Source organism: Anomaloglossus baeobatrachus, chromosome 5 (genome assembly GCF_048569485.1).
Source record: "Anomaloglossus baeobatrachus isolate aAnoBae1 chromosome 5, aAnoBae1.hap1, whole genome shotgun sequence".
In the NCBI taxonomy this organism is placed as follows: Eukaryota; Metazoa; Chordata; class Amphibia; order Anura; family Aromobatidae; genus Anomaloglossus; species Anomaloglossus baeobatrachus.
In genome coordinates this window covers 596,548,017-596,570,517 of record NC_134357.1, presented here as the reverse complement: position 1 = coordinate 596,570,517, position 22,501 = coordinate 596,548,017, and the positions used below count along the sequence as shown (strand labels likewise).

General features: G+C 52.0%; 1 protein-coding gene across 1 annotated transcript in view; it reads left to right on the top strand.

The window, feature by feature from the left end:
• The first annotated feature begins 6,186 nt into the window (after positions 1-6,186).
• Positions 6,187-22,501, top strand: part of RGS9 (regulator of G protein signaling 9) — a 62,682-nt gene continuing 46,367 nt past the window's right edge. Inside the window, exon 1 of the mRNA XM_075351508.1 lies at positions 6,187-6,305. Within this exon, the coding sequence (XP_075207623.1) occupies positions 6,243-6,305 (63 nt within the window). The 5' untranslated portion in view covers positions 6,187-6,242. The remainder of the gene's footprint in view (positions 6,306-22,501) is intronic.

Here is a 22,501-nt window from a genome sequence, read left to right as displayed (position 1 = left end):
CACAGAGATACAGAGGAAGGAGCAGGTCCCAGCAGCACAGAGTATTTCAGGAGAGGAGAGCGCTGATCTTATAGGAGGTCACAGAGATACAGAGGAAGGAGCAGGACCCAGCAGCACAGAGTATTTCAGGTGAGGAGAGCACTGATCTTATAGGAGGACACAGAGATACAGAGGAAGGAGCAGGACCCAGCAGCACAGAGTATTTCAGGAGAGGAGAACACTGATCTTATAGGAGGACACAGAGATACAGAGGAAGGAGCAGGACGCAGCAGCACAGAGTATTTCAGGAGAGGAGAGCACTGATCTTATAGGAGGACACAGAGATACATAGAGGAAGGAGCAGGACCCAGCAGCACAGAGTATTTCAGGAGAGGAGAACACTGATCTTATAGGAGGACACAGAGATACAGAGGAAGGAGCAGGACGCAGCAGCACAGAGTATTTCAGGAGAGGAGAGCACTGATCTTATAGGAGGACACAGAGATACATAGAGGAAGGAGCAGGTCCCAGCAGCACAGAGTATTTCAGGAGAGGAGAGCACTGATCTTATAGGAGGTCACAGAGATACATAGAGGAAGGAGCAGGACCCAGCAGCACAGAGTATTTCAGGAGAGGAGAGTGCTGATCTTATAGGAGGACACAGAGATACAGAGGAAGGAGCAGGACCCAGCAGCACAGAGTATTTCAGGAGAAGGGAGCACTGATCTTATAGGAGGACACAGAGATACATAGAGGAAGGAGCAGGTCCCAGCAGCACAGAGTATTTCAGGAGAGGAGAAAACTGATCTTATAGGAGGATTCACAGAGATACAGAGGAAGGAGCAGGACCCAGCAGCACAGAGTATTTCAGGAGAGGAGAGCACTGATCTTATAGGAGGACACAGAAATACATAGAGGAAGGAGCAGGTCCTAGCAGCACAGAGTATTTCAGGAGAGGAGAGCACTGATCTTATAGGAGGACACAGAAATACATAGAGGAAGGAGCAGGTCCCAGCAGCACAGAGTATTTCAGGAGAGGAGAGCACTGATATTATAGGAGGACACAGAAATACATAGAGGAAGGAGCAGGTCCCAGCAGCACAGAGTATTTCAGGAGAGGAGAGCACTGATCTTATAGGAGGACACAGAAATACATAGAGGAAGGAGCAGGATCCAGCAGCACAGAGTATTTCAGGAGAGGAGAGCACTGATCTTATAGGAGGACACAGAAATACATAGAGGAAGGAGCAGGTCCCAGCAGCACAGAGTATTTCAGGAGAGGAGAGCACTGATCTTATAGGAGGACACAGAGATACATAGAGGAAGGAGCAGGTCCCAGCAGCACAGAGTATTTCAGGAGAGGAGAGCACTGATCTTATAGGAGGACACAGAGATACATAGAGGAAGGAGCAGGACCCAGCAGCACAGAGTATTTCAGGAGAGGAGAGCACTGATCTTATAGGAGGACACAGTGATACAGAGGAAGGAGCAGGACCCAGCAGCACAGAGTATTTCAGGAGAGGAGAGCACTGATCTTATAGGAGGACACAGAGATACATAGAGGAAGGAGCAGGTCCCAGCAGCACAGAGTATTTCAGGAGAGGAGAGCAATGATCTTATAGGAGGACACAGAGATACATAGAGGAAGGAGCAGGTCCCAGCAGCACAGAGTATTTCAGGAGAGGAGAGCACTGATCTGTATATATAATAACATGTGAAATAGATCCCTCTGTGTGTAATGACTCTATATAATTTATAAACATGTGAAATAGATCCCTCTGCGTGTAATGACTCTATATAATATATAAACATGTGAAATAGATCCCTCTGTGTGTAATGGCACTATATAATAGATAATAAACACGTGAAATAGATCCCTCTGTGTGTAATGACTCTATATAATATATAATAAACACGTGAAATAGATCCCTCTGTGTGTAATGACTCTATATAATATATAATAAACATGTGAAGTAGATCCCTCTGTGTGTAATGACTCTATAATATATAATAAACACGTGAAATAGATCCCTCTGTGTGTAATGGCTCTATATAATGTATAATAAACATGTGAAATAGATTCCTCTGTGTGTAATGACTCTATATAATGTATAATAAACATGTGATATAGATCCCTCTGTGTGTAATGGCTCTATATAATGTATAATAAACATGTGATATAGATTCCTCTGCGTGTAATGACTCTATATAATATATAATAAACATGTGAAATAGATCCCTCTGTGTGTAATGACTCTATAATATATAATAAACACGTGAAATAGATCCCTCTGTGTGTAATGGCTCTATATAATATATAATAAACACGTGAAATAGATCCCTCTGTGTGTAATGACTCTATATAATATATAGAAATAGATCCGTCTGTGTGTAATGACTCTATATAATATATAAACATGTGAAATAGATCCCTCTGTGTGTAATGACTCTATATAATATATAATAAACACGTGAAATAGATCCCTCTGTGTGTAATGGCTCTATATAATATATAATAAACATGTGAAATAGATCCCTCTGTGTGTAATGACTCTATATAATATATAATAAACACGTGAAATAGATCCCTCTGTGTGTAATGGCTCTATATAATGTATAATAAACATGTGATATAGATTCCTCTGCGTGTAATGACTCTATATAATATATAATAAACATGTGAAATAGATCCCTCTGTGTGTAATGACTCTATAATATATAATAAACACGTGAAATAGATCCCTCTGTGTGTAATGGCTCTATATAATATATAATAAACACGTGAAATAGATCCCTCTGTGTGTAATGACTCTATATAATATATAGAAATAGATCCGTCTGTGTGTAATGACTCTATATAATATATAAACATGTGAAATAGATCCCTCTGTGTGTAATGACTCTATATAATATATAATAAACACGTGAAATAGATCCCTCTGTGTGTAATGGCTCTATATAATATATAATAAACATGTGAAATAGATCCCTCTGTGTGTAATGACTCTATATAATATATAATAAACACGTGAAATAGATCCCTCTGTGTGTAATGGCTCTATATAATATATAATAAACATGTGAAATAGATCCCTCTGTGTGTAATGACTCTATAATATATAATAAACACGTGAAATAGATCCCTCTGTGTGTAATGGCTCTATATAATGTATAATAAACACGTGAAATAGATTCCTCTGTGTGTAATGACTTTATATAATATATAATAAACATGTGAAATAGATCCCTCTGTGTGTAATGACTCTATATAATATATAATAAACACGTGAAATAGATCCCTCTGTGTGTAATGACTCTATATAATATATAATAAACATGTGAAATAGATCCCTCTGTGTGTAATGACTCTATAATATATAATAAACACGTGAAATAGATCCCTCTGTGTGTAATGGCTCTATATAATGTATAATAAACATGTGAAATAGATCCCTCTGTGTGTAATGACTCTATATAATATATAATAAACACGTGAAATAGATCCCTCTGTGTGTAATGACTCTATATAATATATAATAAACATGTGAAATAGATCCCTCTGTGTGTAATGACTCTATAATATATAATAAACACGTGAAATAGATCCCTCTGTGTGTAATGGCTCTATATAATGTATAATAAACACGTGAAATAGATTCCTCTGTGTGTAATGACTCTATATAATATATAATAAACATGTGAAATAGATCCCTCTGTGTGTAATGACTCTATAATATATAACAAACACGTGAAATAGATCCCTCTGTGTGTAATGACTCTATATAATATATAATAAACATGTGAAATAGATCCCTCTGTGTGTAATGACTCTATAATATATAATAAACACGTGAAATAGATCCCTCTGTGTGTAATGACTATATATAATATATAATAAACACGTGATATAGATCCCTCTGTGTGTAATGACTCTATATGATATATAATACAGGTGAAATAGATCCCTCTGTGTGTAATGACTCTATATAATATATAATACACACGTGATATAGATCCCTCTGTGTGTAATGACTCTATATAATACATAATAAACACGTGAAATAGATCCCTCTGTGTGTAATGACTCTATATAATATATAATAAACGTGATATAGATCCCTCTGTGTGTAATGACTCTATATAATATATAATAAACACGTGAAATAGATCCCTCTGTGTGTAATGACTCTATATAATATATAATAAACACGTGAAATAGATCCCTCTGTGTGTAATGACTCTATATAATATATAATAAACATGTGAAATAGATCCCTCTGTGTGTAATGACTATAATATATAATAAACACGTGAAATAGATCCCTCTGTGTGTAATGACTCTATATAATATATAATAAACATGTGAAATAGATCCCTCTGTGTGTAATGACTCTATATGATATATAATACAGGTGAAATAGATCCCTCTGTGTGTAATGACTCTATATAATAAATAATAAACATGTGAAATAGATCCCTCTGTGTGTAATGACTCTATATGATATATAATACAGGTGAAATAGATCCCTCTGTGTGTAATGACTCTATATAATATATAATAAACACGTGAAATAGATCCCTCTGTGTGTAATGACTCTATATAATATATAATAAACATGTGAAATAGATCCCTCTGTGTGTAATGACTATAATATATAATAAACACGTGAAATAGATCCCTCTGTGTGTAATGACTCTATATAATATATAATAAACATGTGAAATAGATCCCTCTGTGTGTAATGACTCTATATGATATATAATACAGGTGAAATAGATCCCTCTGTGTGTAATGACTCTATATAATAAATAATAAACATGTGAAATAGATCCCTCTGTGTGTAATGACTCTATATGATATATAATACAGGTGAAATAGATCCCTCTGTGTGTAATGACTCTATATAATATATAATAAACATGTGAAATAGATCCCTCTGTGTGTAATGACTATATAATATATAATAAACACGTGAAATAGATCCCTCTGTGTGTAATGACTCTATATAATATATAATAAACACGTGAAATAGATCCCTCTGTGTGTAATGACTCTATATAATATATAATAAACATGTGAAATAGATCCCTCTGTGTGTAATGACTCTATATAATATATAATAACACGTGATATAGATCCCTCTGTGTGTAATGACTCTATATAATATATAATAAACACGTGAAATAGATCCCTCTGTGTGTAATGACTCTATATGATATATAATACAGGTGAAATAGATCCCTCTGTGTGTAATGACTCTATATAATATATAATTAACACGTGAAATAGATCCCTCTGTGTGTAATGACTCTATATAATATATAATAGACATGTGAAATAGATCCCTCTGTGTGTAATGACTCTATATAATATATAATAACACGTGATATAGATCCCTCTGTGTGTAATGACTCTATATAATATATAATAAACACGTGAAATAGATCCCTCTGTGTGTAATGACTCTATATAATATATAATAAACACGTGAAATAGATCCCTCTGTGTGTAATGACTCTATATAATATATAATAAACACGTGATATAGATCCCTCTGCGTGTAATGACTCTATATAATATATAAACATGTGAAATAGATCCCTCTGTGTGTAATGACTCTATATAATATATAATAAACACGTGAAATAGATCCCTCTGTGTGTAATGACTCTATATAATATATAATAAACACGTGATATAGATCCCTCTGTGTGTAATGACTCTATGTAATAAATACGTGAAATAGATCCCTCTGTGTGTAATGACTCTATATAATTTATAAACATGTGAAATAGATCCCTCTGTGTGTAATGACTCTATATAATAAACACGTGAAATAGATCCCTCTGTGTGTAATGACTCTATATAATTTATAAACATGTGAAATAGATCCCTCTGTGTGTAATGACTCTATATAATAGATGCATTTCCCTTTTTGTATTGAATTAGTGAAATAAATTCAGTTAGTGATGATATTCTGGTGTCTTGAGCTGCAGCTGTAGTAGCACTATTATTCCTGGCACATCAGGCAGTATTCCGGCAGCACTTCACTGCTTTACATCAGACTCCAGCAGATTTCTGTGCAGGCGGCGCTCCCTCTTGTGGTTGTGATCGGTATTGCTGCTCCTGAGCTTCTAATCACAGGTAGCTTGCTGATTGGCTGCAGATTTTGAGTGACAGCTGTGAGGGGGAGGAGCCTGTGGAGGCTACACAACCTGTGTCTCCTGCTGCTGCTGGTGTCTGTGTCTGATCAGCTGCAAACATGACTGTCAAGCACCTAGACCAAGGCCAGCACTACAGGCCGAGGATGGCATTCCTCAAGAAGGTACTGTGCAGAGCCGTGTGTGCAGAGCAGAGCTGTGTGTGTGCAGAGCGGTGTGTGTGCAGAGCAGAGCTGTGTGTGTGCAGAGCAGAGCTGTGTGTGTGCAGAGCAGAGCAGAGCGGTGTGTGCAGAGCAGAGCGGTGTGTGCAGAGCCGTGTGTGCAGAGCAGAGCAGTGTGTGCAGAGCAGAGCTGTGTGTGTGCAGAGCCGTGTGTGCAGAGCCGTGTGTGCAGAGCGGTGTGTGCAGAGCAGAGCAGAGCGGTGTGTGCAGAGCAGAGCGGTGTGTGCAGAGCAGAGCAGTGTGTGCAGAGCAGAGCTGTGTGTGTGCAGAGCCGTGTGTGCAGAGCAGAGCAGTGTGTGCAGAGCCGTGTGTGCAGAGCAGAGCAGTGTGTGCAGAGCCGTGTGTGCAGAGCCGAGCAGTGTGTGCAGAGCCGTGTGTGCAGAGCCGTGTGTGCAGAGCAGAGCAGTGTGTGCAGAGCAGTGTGTGCAGAGCAGAGCTGTGTGTGTGCAGAGCTGTGTGTGCAGAGCTGTGTGTGCAGAGCAGTGTGTGCAGAGCTGTGTGTGCAGAGCAGTGTGTGCAGAGCAGAGCTGTGTGTGCAGAGCAGAGCTGTGTGTGCAGAGCAGTGTGTGCAGAGCAGAGCTGTGTGTGCAGAGCAGTGTGTGCAGAGCAGAGCTGTGTGTGTGTAGAGCAGAGCTGTGTGTGTGCAGAGCGGTATGTGCAGAGCTGTGTGTGTGCAGAGCTGTGTGTGTGCAGAGCAGTGTGAGCAGAGCTGTGTGTGTGCAGAGCAGTGTGAGCAGAGCAGAGCTGTGTGTGCAGAGCAGTGTGAGCAGAGCAGAGCTGTGTGTGCAGAGCAGTGTGTGCAGAGCAGTGTGTGCAGAGCTGTGTGTGTGTAGAGCAGAGCTGTGTGTGTGCAGAGCAGTGTGAGCAGAGCTGTGTGTGTGCAGAGCAGTGTGAGCAGAGCTGTGTGTGTGCAGAGCAGTGTGAGCAGAGCTGTGTGTGTGCAGAGCAGTGTGAGCAGAGCTGTGTGTGTGCAGAGCAGTGTGAGCAGAGCTGTGTGTGTGCAGAGCCGTGTGAGCAGAGCTGTGTGTGTCCAGAGCTGTGTGTGTGCAGAGCAGTGTGAGCAGAGCTGTGTGTGTGCAGAGCAGTGTGAGCAGAGCTGTGTGTGTGCAGAGCAGTGTGAGCAGAGCTGTGTGTGTGCAGAGCGGTATGTGCAGAGCAGTGTGAGCAGAGCTGTGTGTGTGCAGAGCTGTGTGTGTCCAGAGCTGTGTGTGTGCAGAGCAGTGTGAGCAGAGCTGTGTGTGTCCAGAGCTGTGTGTGTGCAGAGCAGTGTGAGCAGAGCTGTGTGTGTGCAGAGCAGTGTGAGCAGAGCTGTGTGTGTGCAGAGCCGTGTGAGCAGAGCTGTGTGTGTGCAGAGCCGTGTGAGCAGAGCTGTGTGTGTGCAGAGCCGTGTGAGCAGAGCTGTGTGTGTGCAGAGCAGTGTGTCCAGAGCTGTGTGTGTGCAGAGCAGTGTGAGCAGAGCTGTGTGTGTGCAGAGCAGTGTGAGCAGAGCTGTGTGTGTGCAGAGCCGTGTGAGCAGAGCTGTGTGTGTGCAGAGCAGTGTGTCCAGAGCTGTGTGTGTGCAGAGCAGTGTGTGCAGAGCAGTGTGAGCAGAGCTGTGTGTGTGCAGAGCAGTGTGAGCAGAGCTGTGTGTGTGCAGAGCAGTGTGAGCAGAGTGCGTGTGCAGAGCAGTGTGAGCAGAGCTGTGTGTGTGCAGAGCAGTGTGAGCAGAGCTGTGTGTGTGCAGAGCAGTGTGAGCAGAGCTGTGTGTGTGCAGAGCGGTATGTGCAGAGCAGTGTGAGCAGAGCTGTGTGTGTGCAGAGCAGTGTGAGCAGAGCTGTGTGTGTGCAGAGCAGTGTGAGCAGAGCTGTGTGTGTGCAGAGCCGTGTGAGCAGAGCTGTGTGTGTCCAGAGCTGTGTGTGTGCAGAGCAGTGTGAGCAGAGCTGTGTGTGTGCAGAGCAGTGTGAGCAGAGCTGTGTGTGTGCAGAGCAGTGTGAGCAGAGCTGTGTGTGTGCAGAGCAGTGTGAGCAGAGCTGTGTGTGTGCAGAGCCGGGGCTTGTCCTCTTGCTCTGGACCAGGAGCCATTGTGGTGTTTGTATCCAGCCATGTATCACTGAGCACTGCTGCACCTGCGTCTTGTGTTGTGGTGTGTGCTGTGTGATGTCATGGTTGTGCGGCTGATGATGTCACTGCCTGGAAATAGCTGCTTCTAGGGCGATAATCTGTGTGATCCTTCTCACGTCCGCAGATTATCAGCTGATGAGGGTTATAGTTATTCCCTGTGACATGTCCAGCTGGCCACTATGGCACCGAGGTCAAAGGTGGAGCCACTGCAAAGGGTTAATCCAGCCCTGAGGATTATAGGGATCTCTGACATACAGGGATCTTATCTGATGTTCTGTAAGGATCCGCTGCCTTCTCCCGGCCACCGCGCTGCCCTCTCCTGGCCACCGCGCTGCCCTCTCCTGGCCACCGCGCTGCCTTCTCCTGGCCACCACGCTGCCCTCTCCTACTCACCGCGCTGCCCTCTCCTACTCACCGCGCTGCCCTCTCCTACTCACCGCGCTGCCCTCTCCTGGCCACCGCGCTGCCCTCTCCTGGCCACCACGCTGCCCTCTCCTACTCACCGCGCTGCCCTCTCCTGGCCACCGCGCTGCCTTCTCCTGGTCACCGCGCTGCCCTCTCCTACACACCGCGCTGCCCTCTCCTGGCCACCGCGCTGCCTTCTCCTGGTCACCGCGCTGCCCTCTCCTACTCACCGCGCTGCCCTCTCCTACTCACCGCGCTGCCCTCTCCTACTCACCGCGCTGCCCTCTCCTACTCACCGCGCTGCCCTCTCCTGGCCACCGCGCTGCCCTCTCCTGGCCACCGCGCTGCCCTCTCCTGGCCACCGCGCTGCCCTCTCCTGGCCACCGCGCTGCCCTCTCCTGGCCACCGCGCTGCCCTCTCCTGGCCACCGCGCTGCCTTCTCCTACTCACCGCGCTGCCCTCTCCTGGCCACCGCGCTGCCCTCTCCTACTCACCGCGCTGCCCTCTCCTGGCCACCGCGCTGCCCTCTCCTGGCCACCGCGCTGCCCTCTCCTGGCCACCGCGCTGCCCTCTCCTGGCCACCGCGCTGCCCTCTCCTGGCCACCGCGCTGCCCTCTCCTGGCCACCGCGCTGCCTTCTCCTACTCACCGCGCTGCCCTCTCCTGGCCACCGCGCTGCCCTCTCCTGGCCACCGCGCTGCACTCTCCTACTCACCGCCCTGCCCTCTCCTGGCCACCGCGCTGCCCTCTCCTGGCCACCGCGCTGCCCTCTCCTGGCCACCGCGCTGCCCTCTCCTGGCCACCGCGCTGCCCTCTCCTGGCCACCGCGCTGCCCTCTCCTGGCCACCGCGCTGCCCTCTCCTGGCCACCGCGCTGCCCTCTCCTGGCCACCACGCTGCCCTCTCCTGGCCACCACGCTGCCCTCTCCTACTCACCGCGCTGCCCTCTCCTACTCACCGCGCTGCCCTCTCCTGGCCACCGCGCTGCCCTCTCCTTGCCACCGCGCTGCCCTCTCCTGGCCACCGCGCTGCCCTCTCCTGGCCACCGCGCTGCCCTCTCCTGGCCACCGCGCTGCCCTCTCCTGGCCACCGCGCTGCCCTCTCCTGGCCACCGCGCTGCCTTCTCCTACTCACCGCGCTGCCCTCTCCTGGCCACCGCGCTGCCCTCTCCTGGCCACCGCGCTGCACTCTCCTACTCACCGCCCTGCCCTCTCCTGGCCACCGCGCTGCACTCTCCTGGCCACCGCGCTGCCCTCTCCTGGCCACCACGCTGCCCTCTCCTACTCACCGCGCTGCCCTCTCCTACTCACCGCGCTGCCCTCTCCTACTCACCGCGCTGCCCTCTCCTGGCCACCGCGCTGCCCTCTCCTGGCCACCGCGCTGCCTTCTCCTGGTCACCGCGCTGCCCTCTCCTACTCACCGCGCTGCCCTCTCCTACTCACCGCGCTGCCCTCTCCTGGCCACCGCGCTGCCCTCTCCTGGCCACCGCGCTGCCCTCTCCTGGCCACCGCGCTGCCCTCTCCTGGCCACCGCGCTGCCCTCTCCTGCCCACCGCACTGCCCTCTCCTGGCCACCGCGCTGCACTCTCCTGGCCACCGCGCTGCCCTCTCCTGGCCACCACGCTGCCCTCTCCTGGCCACCGCGCTGCCTTCTCCTGGCCACCGCGCTGCCCTCTCCTACTCACCGCGCTGCCCTCTCCTGGCCACCACGCTGCCCTCTCCTGGCCACCGCGCTGCCTTCTCCTGGCCACCGCGCTGCCCTCTCCTACTCACCGCGCTGCCCTCTCCTGGCCACCGCGCTGCCCTCTCCTGGCCACCGCGCTGCCCTCTCCTGGCCACCGCGCTGCCCTCTCCTGGCCACCGCGCTGCCCTCTCCTGGCCACCGCGCTGCCCTCTCCTGGCCACCGCGCTGCCCTCTCCTGGCCACCGCGCTGCCCTCTCCTGGCCACCGCGCTGCCCTCTCCTGGCCACCGCGCTGCCCTCTCTTACTCACCGCGCTGCCCTCTCTTACTCACCGCGCTGCCCTCTCTTACTCACCGCGCTGCCCTCTCCTGGCCACCACGCTGCCCTCTCCTACTCACCGCGCTGCCCTCTCCTACTCACCGCGCTGCCCTCTCCTGGCCACCGCGCTGCCCTCTCCTACTCACCGCGCTGCCTTCTCCTGGCCACCGCGCTGCCCTCTCCTGGCCACCACGCTGCCCTCTCCTGGCCACCGCGCTGCCCTCTCCTGGCCACTGCGCTGCCCTCTCCTGCCCACCTCACTGCCCTCTCCTGGCCACCGCGCTGCACTCTCCTGGCCACCGCGCTGCCCTCTCCTACTCACCGCGCTGCCCTCTCCTGGCCACCGCGCTGCCCTCTCCTGGCCACTGCGCTGCCCTCTCCTGGCCACCGCGCTGCCCTCTCCTGGCCACCGCGCTGCCCTCTCCTGGCCACCGCGCTGCCCTCTCCTGGCCACCGCGCTGCCCTCTCCTGGCCACCGCGCTGCCCTCTCCTGGCCACCGCGCTGCCCTCTCCTGGCCACCGCGCTGCCCTCTCCTGGCCACCGCGCTGCCCTCTCCTGGCCACCGCGCTGCCCTCTCTTACTCACCGCGCTGCCCTCTCTTACTCACCGCGCTGCCCTCTCCTGGCCACCGCGCTGCCCTCTCCTACTCACCGCGCTGCCCTCTCCTACTCACCGCGCTGCCCTCTCCTGGCCACCGCGCTGCCCTCTCCTACTCACCGCGCTGCCTTCTCCTGGCCACCGCGCTGCCCTCTCCTGGCCACCACGCTGCCCTCTCCTGGCCACCGCGCTGCCCTCTCCTGGCCACCGCGCTGCCCTCTCCTGCCCACCTCACTGCCCTCTCCTGGCCACCGCGCTGCCCTCTCCTACTCACCGCGCTGCCTTCTCCTGGCCACCGCGCTGCCCTCTCCTGGCCACCGCGCTGCCCTCTCCTGGCCACCGCGCTGCCCTCTCCTACTCACCGCGCTGCCCTCTCCTGGCCACCGCGCTGCCCTCTCCTACTCACCGCGCTGCCCTCTCCTACTCACCGCGCTGCCCTCTCCTGGCCACCGCGCTGCCCTCTCCTGGCCACCACGCTGCCCTCTCCTGGCCACCGCGCTGCCCTCTCCTGGCCACCGCGCTGCCCTCTCCTGGCCACCGCGCTGCCCTCTCCTGGCCACCGCGCTGCCCTCTCCTACTCACCGCGCTGCCTTCTCCTGGCCACCGCGCTGCCCTCTCCTGGCCACCGCGCTGCCCTCTCCTGGCCACCGCGCTGCCCTCTCCTGGCCACCGCGCTGCCTTCTCCTGGCCACCGCGCTGCCCTCTCCTGGCCACCGCGCTGCCTTCTCCTGGCCACCGCGCTGCCTTCTCCTACTCACCGCGCTGCCTTCTCCTGGCCACCGCGCTGCCCTCTCCTGGCCACCGCGCTGCCCTCTCCTGGCCACCGCGCTGCCCTCTCCTGGCCACCGCGCTGCCCTCTCCTGGCCACCGCGCTGCCCTCTCCTGGCCACCGCATGCACTGAGCCGGCGGAGTGCGCTCTACACCCCCAGCCCTGCAGGGCTCCAGCCTCGGGTGCTGTCTTCGGATCCTGTCTCGGCCCGGATTCCTGGATGCGCTGACGGCAGACACTGAGCAGAGGCCGCCGCTCGCTCCCTGCTGGTCCTTATAAGGCAGCGCTGCGGACTGCGATCCCATAGTATCGGGATAATACCCCCGCCATCACACTGCACATCATGTCTCTACACTGATATCAGCCCCTCACCAGAGACATAAAAGTATTCACACCCCGTGAACTTTCCCACATCTTTTTCACTTTACAGCCACAAACGTTAATGTCTGTTATTAGGATTTTGTCCGACACGGACAATGAGCACAAGTATCTGTGAGGTGCGGAGGAAAGGAGTCCTGGTTTTCTAATGATTTTATACATAGAAATCTGAAAATTGTGAGGTGCATTAGTATTCAGCCCCTTGTAGTCTGATCTCCTAAAAAAAAAATAAAAAATAAAAATCCTGAGTGACACTCACCCCCAGCAGTCACATAATCAGTACATGGCCTCCTCCTGGGTGCTCTCCCCTCAGTATAACAACAGCTACTCTGTGAAGACCTCAGACGTGTGTGTGAGAAGATCAGGGATCAACCAACATCAGGAGAACCAAAGAACCCACCAGACAGGTCAGGAGTTAAGCAGCATCCTGAAAACCAAGGAACCCACCAGACATCAGGGATCAAGCAGCATCTTGAAAACCAAGGAACCCACCAGACATCAGGAATCAAGCAGAATCTTAAAAACCAAGGAAGACACCAGACAGGTCAGGGATCAAACAGCATCTTGAACACCAAGGAACCCACTGGACTGGTCAGGGATAAAACAGCATCATGAAAACCAAGAAACACACCAGACAGGTCAGTAATAAAGAGGAGGAAACAGGGAAAGGTTATAGAAAATAGCTCAAACTCTGAACATCTCAAAGAGCACTGCTCGATCCATCATCCAAAAATGAAAGGAGTATGGTACAACTGCAACTATCGAGACATGACCGTCCACCGAAACTGACATCCCAAGGAGACCACTAATGAGAGAAGAGCCGAGAGGTCCCTGGTCACTGAAAGAGCCGCAGAGATCACAGCTCAGGAGGAGAATCTGTCCACAGGACAAGCAGAAATCACAGCTCAGGAGGAGAATCTGTCCACAGGACAAGCAGAAATCACAGCTCAGGAGGAGAATCTGTCCACAGGACGAGCAGAGGTCACAGCTCAGGAGGAGAATCTGTCCACAGGACGAGCAGAGGTCACAGCTCAGGGGGAGAATCTGTCCACAGGACGAGCAGAGATCACAGCTCAGGAGGAGAATCTGTCCACGGGACGAGCAGAGGTCACAGCTCAGGGGGAGAATCTGTCCACAGGACTAGCAGAGATCACAGCTCAGGGAGAATCTGTCCACAGGACGAGCAGAGATCACAGCTCAGGGGGAGAATCTGTCCACAGGACGAGCAGAGATCACAGCTCAGGAGGAGAATCTGTCCACAGGACGAGCAGAGATCACAGCTCAGGGGGAGAATCTGTCCACAGGACGAGCAGGGATCACAGCTCAGGAGGAGAATCTGTCCACAGGACGAGCAGAGGTCACAGCTCAGGGGGAGAATCTGTCCACGGGACGAGCAGAGGTCACAGCTCAGGAGGAGAATCTGTCCACAGGACGAGCAGAGATCACAGCTCAGGAGGAGAATCTGTCCACAGGACGAGCAGAGATCACAGCTCAGGAGGAGAATCTGTCCACAGGACGAGCAGAGCTCACAGCTCAGGGGGAGAATCTGTCCACAGGATGAGCAGAGCTCACAGCTCAGGGGGAGAATCTGTCCACATGACGAGCAGAGATCACAGCTCAGGAGGAGAATCTGTCCACAGGACGAGCAGAGGTCACAGCTCAGGGGGAGAATCTGTCCACGGGACGAGCAGAGGTCACAGCTCAGGAGGAGAATCTGTCCACAGGACGAGCAGAGATCACAGCTCAGGGGGAGAATCTGTCCACAGGACGAGCACAGATCACAGCTCAGGGGGAGAATCTGTCCACAGGACGAGCAGAGATCACAGCTCAGGGGGAGAATCTGTCCACAGGACGAGCAGAGATCACAGCTCAGGAGGAGAATCTGTCCACAGGACGAGCAGAGATCACAGCTCAGGAGGAGACTCTGTCCACAGGACGAGCAGAGATCACAGCTCAGGGGGAGAATCTGTCCACAGGACAAGCAGAAATCACAGCTCAGGAGGAGAATCTGTCCACAGGACGAGCAGAGGTCACAGCTCAGGAGGAGAATCTGTCCACAGGACGAGCAGAGGTCACAGCTCAGGGGGAGAATCTGTCCACAGGACAAGCAGAAATCACAGCTCAGGAGGAGAATCTGTCCACAGGACGAGCAGAGGTCACAGCTCAGGGGGAGAATCTGTCCACGGGACGAGCAGAGATCACAGCTCAGGAGGAGAATCTGTCCACAGGACAAGCAGAAATCACAGCTCAGGAGAAGAATCTGTCCACAAGACAAGCAGAAATCACAGCTCAGGGGGAGAATCTGTCCACAGGACAAGCAGAAATCACAGTTCAGGAGGAGAATCTGTCCACAGGACGAGCAGAGATCACAGCTCAGGAGGAGACTCTGTCCACAGGACGAGCAGAGATCACAGCTCAGGGGGAGAATCTGTCCACAGGACAAGCAGAAATCACAGCTCAGGAGGAGAATCTGTCCACAGGACGAGCAGAGGTCACAGCTCAGGAGGAGAATCTGTCCACAGGATGAGCAGAGATCACAGCTCAGGAGGAGAATCTGTCCACAGGACGAGCAGAGGTCACAGCTCAGGGGGAGAATCTGTCCACGGGACGAGCAGAGATCACAGCTCAGGAGGAGAATCTGTCCACAGGACGAGCAGAGATCACAGCTCAGGAGGAGAATCTGTCCACAGGACGAGCAGAGATCACAGCTCAGGAGGAGAATCTGTCCACAGGACGAGCAGAGATCACAGCTCAGGAGGAGAATCTGTCCACAGGACGAGCAGAGATCACAGCTCAGGAGGAGAATCTGTCCACAGGACGAGCAGAGATCACAGCTCAGGGGGAGAATCTGTCCACAGGACGAGCAGAGATCACAGCTCAGGAGGAGAATCTGTCCACAGGATGAGCAGAGGTCACAGCTCAGGGGGAGAATCTGTCCACAAGACGAGCAGAGATCACAGCTCAGGAGGAGAATCTGTCCACAGGACGAGCAGAGATCACAGCTCAGGAGGAGAATCTGTCCACATGACGAGCAGGGATCACAGCTCAGGAGGAGAATCTGTCCACAGGACGAGCAGAGATCACAGCTCAGGAGGAGAATCTGTCCTCAGGACAAGCAGAGATCACAGCTCAGGGGAGAATCTGTCCACAGGACGAGCAGAAATCACAGCTCAGGGGGAGAATCTGTCTACAGGACGAGCAGAGATCACAGCACAGGGGAGAATCTGTCTACAGGACGAGCAGAGATCACAGCACAGGGTGGAGAATCTGTCTACAGGACGAGCAGAGATCACAGCTCAGTGGGAGAATCTGTCTACAGGACGAGCAGAGATCACAGCACAGGGTGGAGAATCTGTCTACAGGACGAGCAGAGATCACAGCACAGGGTGGAGAATCTGTCCACAGGACGAGCAGAGATCACAGCTCAGGAGGAGAATCTGTCCACAGGACGAGCAGAGATCACAGCTCAGGAGGAGAATCTGTCCACAGGACGAGCAGAGATCACAGCTCAGGGGGAGAATCTGTCCACAGGACGAGCAGAGATCACAGCTCAGGAGGAGAATCTGTCCACAGGACGAGCAGAGGTCACAGCTCAGGGGGAGAATCTGTCCACAGGACGAGCAGAGATCACATCTCCGGGGGAGAATCTGTCCACAGGACGAGCAGAGATCACAGCTCAGGGGGAGAATCTGTCCACAGGACGAGCCGAAATCACAGCTCAGGAGGAGAATCTGTCCACAGGACGATCAGAGGTCACAGCTCAGGAGGAGAATCTGTCCACGGGACTAGCAGAGATCACAGCTCAGGGGGAGAATCTGTCCACGGGACTAGCAGAGGTCACAGCTCAGGAGGAGAATCTGTCCACGGGACTAGCAGAGGTCACAGCTCAGGGGGAGAATCTGTCCACGGGACTAGCAGAGCTCACAGCTCAGGGGGAGAATCTGTCCACAGGACGAGCCGAGATCACAGCTCAGGAGGAAAATCTGTCCACAGGACGAGCAGAGATCACAGCTCAGGGGGAGAATCTGTCCACAGGACGAGCAGAGATCACAGCTCAGGGGGAGAATCTGTCCACAGGACGAGCCGAAATCACAGCTCAGGAGGAGAATCTGTCCACAGGACGAGCAGAGGTCACAGCTCAGGAGGAGAATCTGTCCACAGGATGAGCAGAGATCACAGCTCAGGGGGAGAATCTGTCCACAGGACGAGCAGAGATCACAGCTCAGGAGGAGAATCTGTCCACAGGACAAGCAGAGATCACAGCTCAGGGGGAGAATCTGTCCACAGGACGAGCAGAGATCACAGCACAGGGGGAGAATCTGTCCACAGGACGAGCCGAGATCACAGCTCAGGAGGAGAATCTGTCCACAGGATGAGCAGAGCTCACAGCTCAGGGGGAGAATCTGTCCACAGGACGAGCAGAGATCACAGTTCAGGGGGAGAATCTGTCCACATGACGAGCAGAGATCACAGCTCAGGAGGAGAATCTGTCCACAGGACGATCAGAGGTCACAGCTCAGGGGGAGAATCTGTCCACGGGACGAGCAGAGGTCACAGCTCAGGAGGAGAATCTGTCCACGGGACGAGCAGAGATCACAGCTGAGGGGGAGAATCTGTCCACAGGACGAGCAGAGATCACAGCTCTGGGGGAGAATCTGTCCACAGGACGAGCAGAGATCACAGCTCAGGGGGAGAATCTGTCCACAGGAAGAGCAGAGATCACAGCTCAGGGGGAGAATCTGTCCACAGGACGAGCAGAGATCACAGCTCAGGGGGAGAATCTGTCCACAGGACGAGCAGAGATCACAGCTCAGGAGGAGAATCTGTCCACAGGACGAGCAGAGGTCACAGCTCAGGGGGAGAATCTGTCCACAGGACGAGCAGAGATCACAGCTCAGGGGGAGAATCTGTCCACAGGACGAGCAGAGATCGCAGCTCAGGAGGAGAGTCTATCCACAGGAAGAGCAAAGGTCATAGCTCAGGGGCAAAAACGAGCAGTGAAGAAAGGGGCTCCGGTCAGAGGAGAATAAGGGAGAACTGGGCTAAATACAAAAAACTGTGCACTGGAAACGAACCCTGCACATGCCCCTGTGAACACCCTCCCCACTGTGACACATGGTGGAGGCCGCATTCTGCTGTGAGGAGTCTTGTCTCCAGCAGGGGCAGGGAATCTGCTCATAAGTGAAGATGGATGGAGCTAAATACAGGACAATCCTGGAGAAAACCTATTACTGCAGAAGACGTGAGACCAGGGTGTGGGGTCACCTTGTAGCAGGACAACGACCCCCAACATCCTGCAGATCTATAATGATCATAGATAATGAAAGAGCATGTTCCTGTGTGTGAGCGACCGAGTCACAGTCCAGACCCAAATCCACCGAGATCCCAGACGTCGCCACCCGACCTCACCGATCCCAGACGTCGCCACCCGACCTCACCGATCCCAGACGTCGCCACCCGACCTCACCGATCCCAGACGTCGCCACCCCGACCTCACCGATCCCAGACGTCGCCACCCGACCTCACCGATCCCAGACGTCGCCACCCGACCTCACCGATCCCAGACGTCGCCACCCGACCTCACCGATCCCAGACGTCGCCACCCGACCTCACCGATCCCAGACGTCGCCACCCCGACCTCACCGATCCCAGACGTCGCCACCCGACCTCACCGATCCCAGACGTCGCCACCCGACCTCACCGATCCCAGACGTCGCCACCCGACCTCACCGATCCCAGACGTCGCCACCCGACCTCACCGATCCCAGACGTCGCCACCCGACCTCACCGATCCCAGACGTCGCCACCCGACCTCACCGATCCCAGACGTCGCCACCCGACCTCACCGATCCCAGACGTCGCCACCCGACCTCACCGATCCCAGACGTCGCCACCCGACCTCACCGATCCCAGACGTCGCCACCCGACCTCACCGATCCCAGACGTCGCCACCCGACCTCACCGATCCCAGACGTCGCCACCCGACCTCACCGATCCCAGACGTCGCCACCCGACCTCACTGACATAAGAGGAAAATGTCACCTCTAGATGTGCAAAACTGGAGACAACCCAAAAGAGGAACAGAGGTGGTCCTACAAGGTGCTGACCCCAGGGGCTGAATTCTAACGCACCTCACAAGATTTATATGTGTACAATCATCAGATATCCAGGAACCATTTCCGTTACAGCTTCTTGTACTCAGTTTTGGTGTCACAGAAAATCCCAATAAAATACGTTTTGAAGTTTGTGGGTGTAATGTGTAAGTGTGGAGAAGTTCATGGGGTGTGAAGACTTTTTCTAGGCACTGTAGTGACTGTCATCACTGTGTTGGATCGGGCGGCGTTGTGTTTTCGGTTGCAGCCAGGACTTGGCGGGGACGAGGCTCCACGCTCTGTGTCTTCTGAATGCCTCATGTATATTTCAGCCGCCTCGTGTTCTGTCTGGAGACATTTCTTCCGCTTCCCGAACCTCAAACCCAGAAATGATTTCACCTGCAGAGAATGTGGGGAGCGGAGACCCCGAGAGAGAGCGGAGGTTACACAAGAAGCAGCCTGACCTGAATCCACAGATCTGCATGCAAAGGATAAGCAGCACTGTCAGTGATGTCACCGCTGATCTCTGGTGATGGATAGGCGGTGTTCTCAGTGATGTCACTGCTGATCTCTGGTGATGGATAGGAGGTGTTCTCAGTGATGTCACTGCTGATCTCTGGTGATGGATAGGCGGTGTTCTCAGTGATGTCACCGCTGATCTCTGGTGATGGATAGGCGGTGTTCTCAGTGATGTCACCGCTGATCTCTGGTGATGGATAGGAGGCGTTCTCAGTGATGTCACCGCTGATCTCTGGTGATGTATAGGAGGTGTTCTCAGTGATGTCACTGCTGATCTCTGGTGATGGATAGGAGGTGTTCTCAGTGATGTCACTGCTGATCTCTGGTGATGGATAGGCGGTGTTCTCAGTGATGTCACCGCTGATCTCTGGTGATGGATAGGAGGTGTTCTCAGTGATGTCACCGCTGATCTCTGGTGATGGATAGGAGGTGTTCTCAGTGATGTCACCGCTGATCTCTGGTGATAGATAGGCGGTGTTCTCAGTGATGTCACTGCTGATCTCTGGTGATGGATAGGAGGTGTTCTCAGTGATGTCACCGCTGATCTCTGGTGATGGATAGGAGGTGTTCTCAGTGATGTCACCTCTGATCTCTGGTGATGGATAGGCGGTGTTCTCAGTGATGTCACCGCTGATCTCTGGTGATGGATAGGAGGTGTTCTCAGTGATGTCACTGCTGATCTCTGGTGATGGATAGGCGGTGTTCTCAGTGATGTCACTGCTGATCTCTGGTGATGGATAGGAGGTGTTCTCAGTGATGTCACCGCTGATCTCTGGTGATGGATAGGAGGTGTTCTCAGTGATGTCACTGCTGATCTCTGGTGATAGATAGGCGGTGTTCTCAGTGATGTCACTTCTGATCTCTGGTGATGGATAGGAGGTGTTCTCAGTGATGTCACTGCTGATCTCTGGTGATGGATAGGAGGTGTTCTCAGTGATGTCACCGCTGATCTCTGGTGATGGATAGGAGGTGTTCTCAGTGATGTCACTGCTGATCTCTGGTGATGGATAGGAGGTGTTCTCAGTGATGTCACTGCTGATCTCTGGTGATGGATAGGCGGTGTTCTCAGTGATGTCACTGCTGGTCTCTGGTGATGGATAGGAGGTGTTCTCAGTGATGTCACTGCTGATCTCTGGTGATAGATAGGCGGTGTTCTCAGTGATGTCACTTCTGATCTCTGGTGATGGATAGGAGGTGTTCTCAGTGATGTCACTGCTGATCTCTGGTGATGGATAGGAGGTGTTCTCAGTGATGTCACTGCTGATCTCTGGTGATAGATAGGCGGTGTTCTCAGTGATGTCACTTCTGATCTCTGGTGATGGATAGGAGGTGTTCTCAGTGATGTCACTGCTGATCTCTGGTGATGGATAGGAGGTGTTCTCAGTGATGCCACCGCTGATCTCTGGTGATGGATAGGAGGTGTTCTCAGTGATGTCACCGCTGATCTCTGGTGATGGATAGGAGGTGTTCTCAGTGATGTCACCGCTGATCTCTGGTGACGGATAGGAGGAGTTCTCAGTGATGTCACTGCTGATCTCTGGTGATGGATAGGAGGTGTTCTCAGTGATGTCACCTCTGATCTCTGGTGATGGATAGGAGGTGTTCTCAGTGATGTCACTGCTGATCTCTGGTGATGGATAGGAGGTGTTCTCAGTGATGTCACCGCTGATCTCTGGTGATGGATAGGCGGCGTTCTCAGTGATGTCACCGCTGATCTCTGGTGATGGATAGGAGCTGTTCTCAGTGATGTCACTGCTGATCTCTGGTGATGGATAAGGCGGTGTTCTCAGTGATGTCACTGCTGATCTCTGGTGATGGATAGGAGGTGTTCTCAGTGATGTCACTGATGATCTCTGGTGATGGATAGGAGGTGTTCTCAGTGATGTCACTGATGATCTCTGGTGATGGATAGGAGGTGTTCTCAGTGATGTCACCGCTGATCTCTGGTGATGGATAGGAGGTGTTCTCAGTGATGTCACCGCTGATCTCTGGTGATGGATAGGAGGTGTTCTCAGTGATGTCACCGCTGATCTCTGGTGATGGATAGGCGGTGTTCTCAGTGATGTCACTGATGATCTCTGGTGATGGATAGGAGGTGTTCTCAGTGATGTCACTGCTGATCTCTGGTGATGGATAGGAGGTGTTCTCAGTGATGTCACTGCTGATTTCTGGTGATGGATAGGAGGTGTTCTCAGTGATGTCACTGCTGATCTCTGGTGATGGATAGGAGGTGTTCTCAGTGATGTCACTGCTGATCTCTGGTGATGGATAGGAGGTGGGCTCAGTGATGTCACCGCTGATCTCTGGTGATGGATAGAAGGTGTTCTCAGTGATGTCACCGCTGATCTCTGGTGATGGATAGAAGGTGTTCTCAGTGATGTCACTGCTGATCTCTGGTGATGGATAGGAGGTGTTCTCAGTGATGTCACTGCTGATCTCTGGTGATGGATAGGAGGTGTTCTCAGTGATGTCACTGCTGATCTCTGGTGATGGATAGAAGGTGTTCTCAGTGATGTCACCGCTGATCTCTGGTGATGGATAGGCGGTGTTCTCAGTGATGTGACTGCTGATCTCTGGTGATGGATAGGAGGTGTTCTCAGTGATGTCACCACTGATCTCTGGTAATGGATAGGAGGTGTTCTCAGTGATGTCACTGCTGATCTCTGGTGATGGATAGGCGGTGTTCTCAGTGATGTCACCGCTGATCTCTGGTGATGGATAGGAGGTGTTCTCAGTGATGTCACTGCTGATCTCTGGTGATGGATAGGAGGTGTTCTCAGTGATGTCACCGCTGATCTCTGGTGATGGATAGGAGGTGTTCTCAGTGATGTCACTGCTGATCTCTGGTGATGGATAGGAGGTGTTCTCAGTGATGTCACCGCTGATCTCTGGTGATGGATAGGAGGTGTTCTCAGTGATGTCACTGCTGATCTCTGGTGATGGATAGGAGGTGTTCTCAATGATGTCACTGCTGATCTCTGGTGATGGATAGGAGGTGTTCTCAGTGATGTCACTGCTGATCTCTGGTGATGGATAGAAGGTGTTCTCAGTGATGTCACCGCTGATCTCTGGTGATGGATAGGAGGTGTTCTCAGTGATGTCACCACTGATCTCTGGTGATGGATAGGAGGTGTTCTCAGTGATGTCACTGCTGATCTCTGGTGATGGATAGGAGGTGTTCTCAGTGATGTCACTGCTGATCTCTGGTGATGGATAGGAGGTGTTCTCAGTGATGTCACCGCTGATCTCTGGTGATGGATAGGAGGTGTTCTCAGTGAT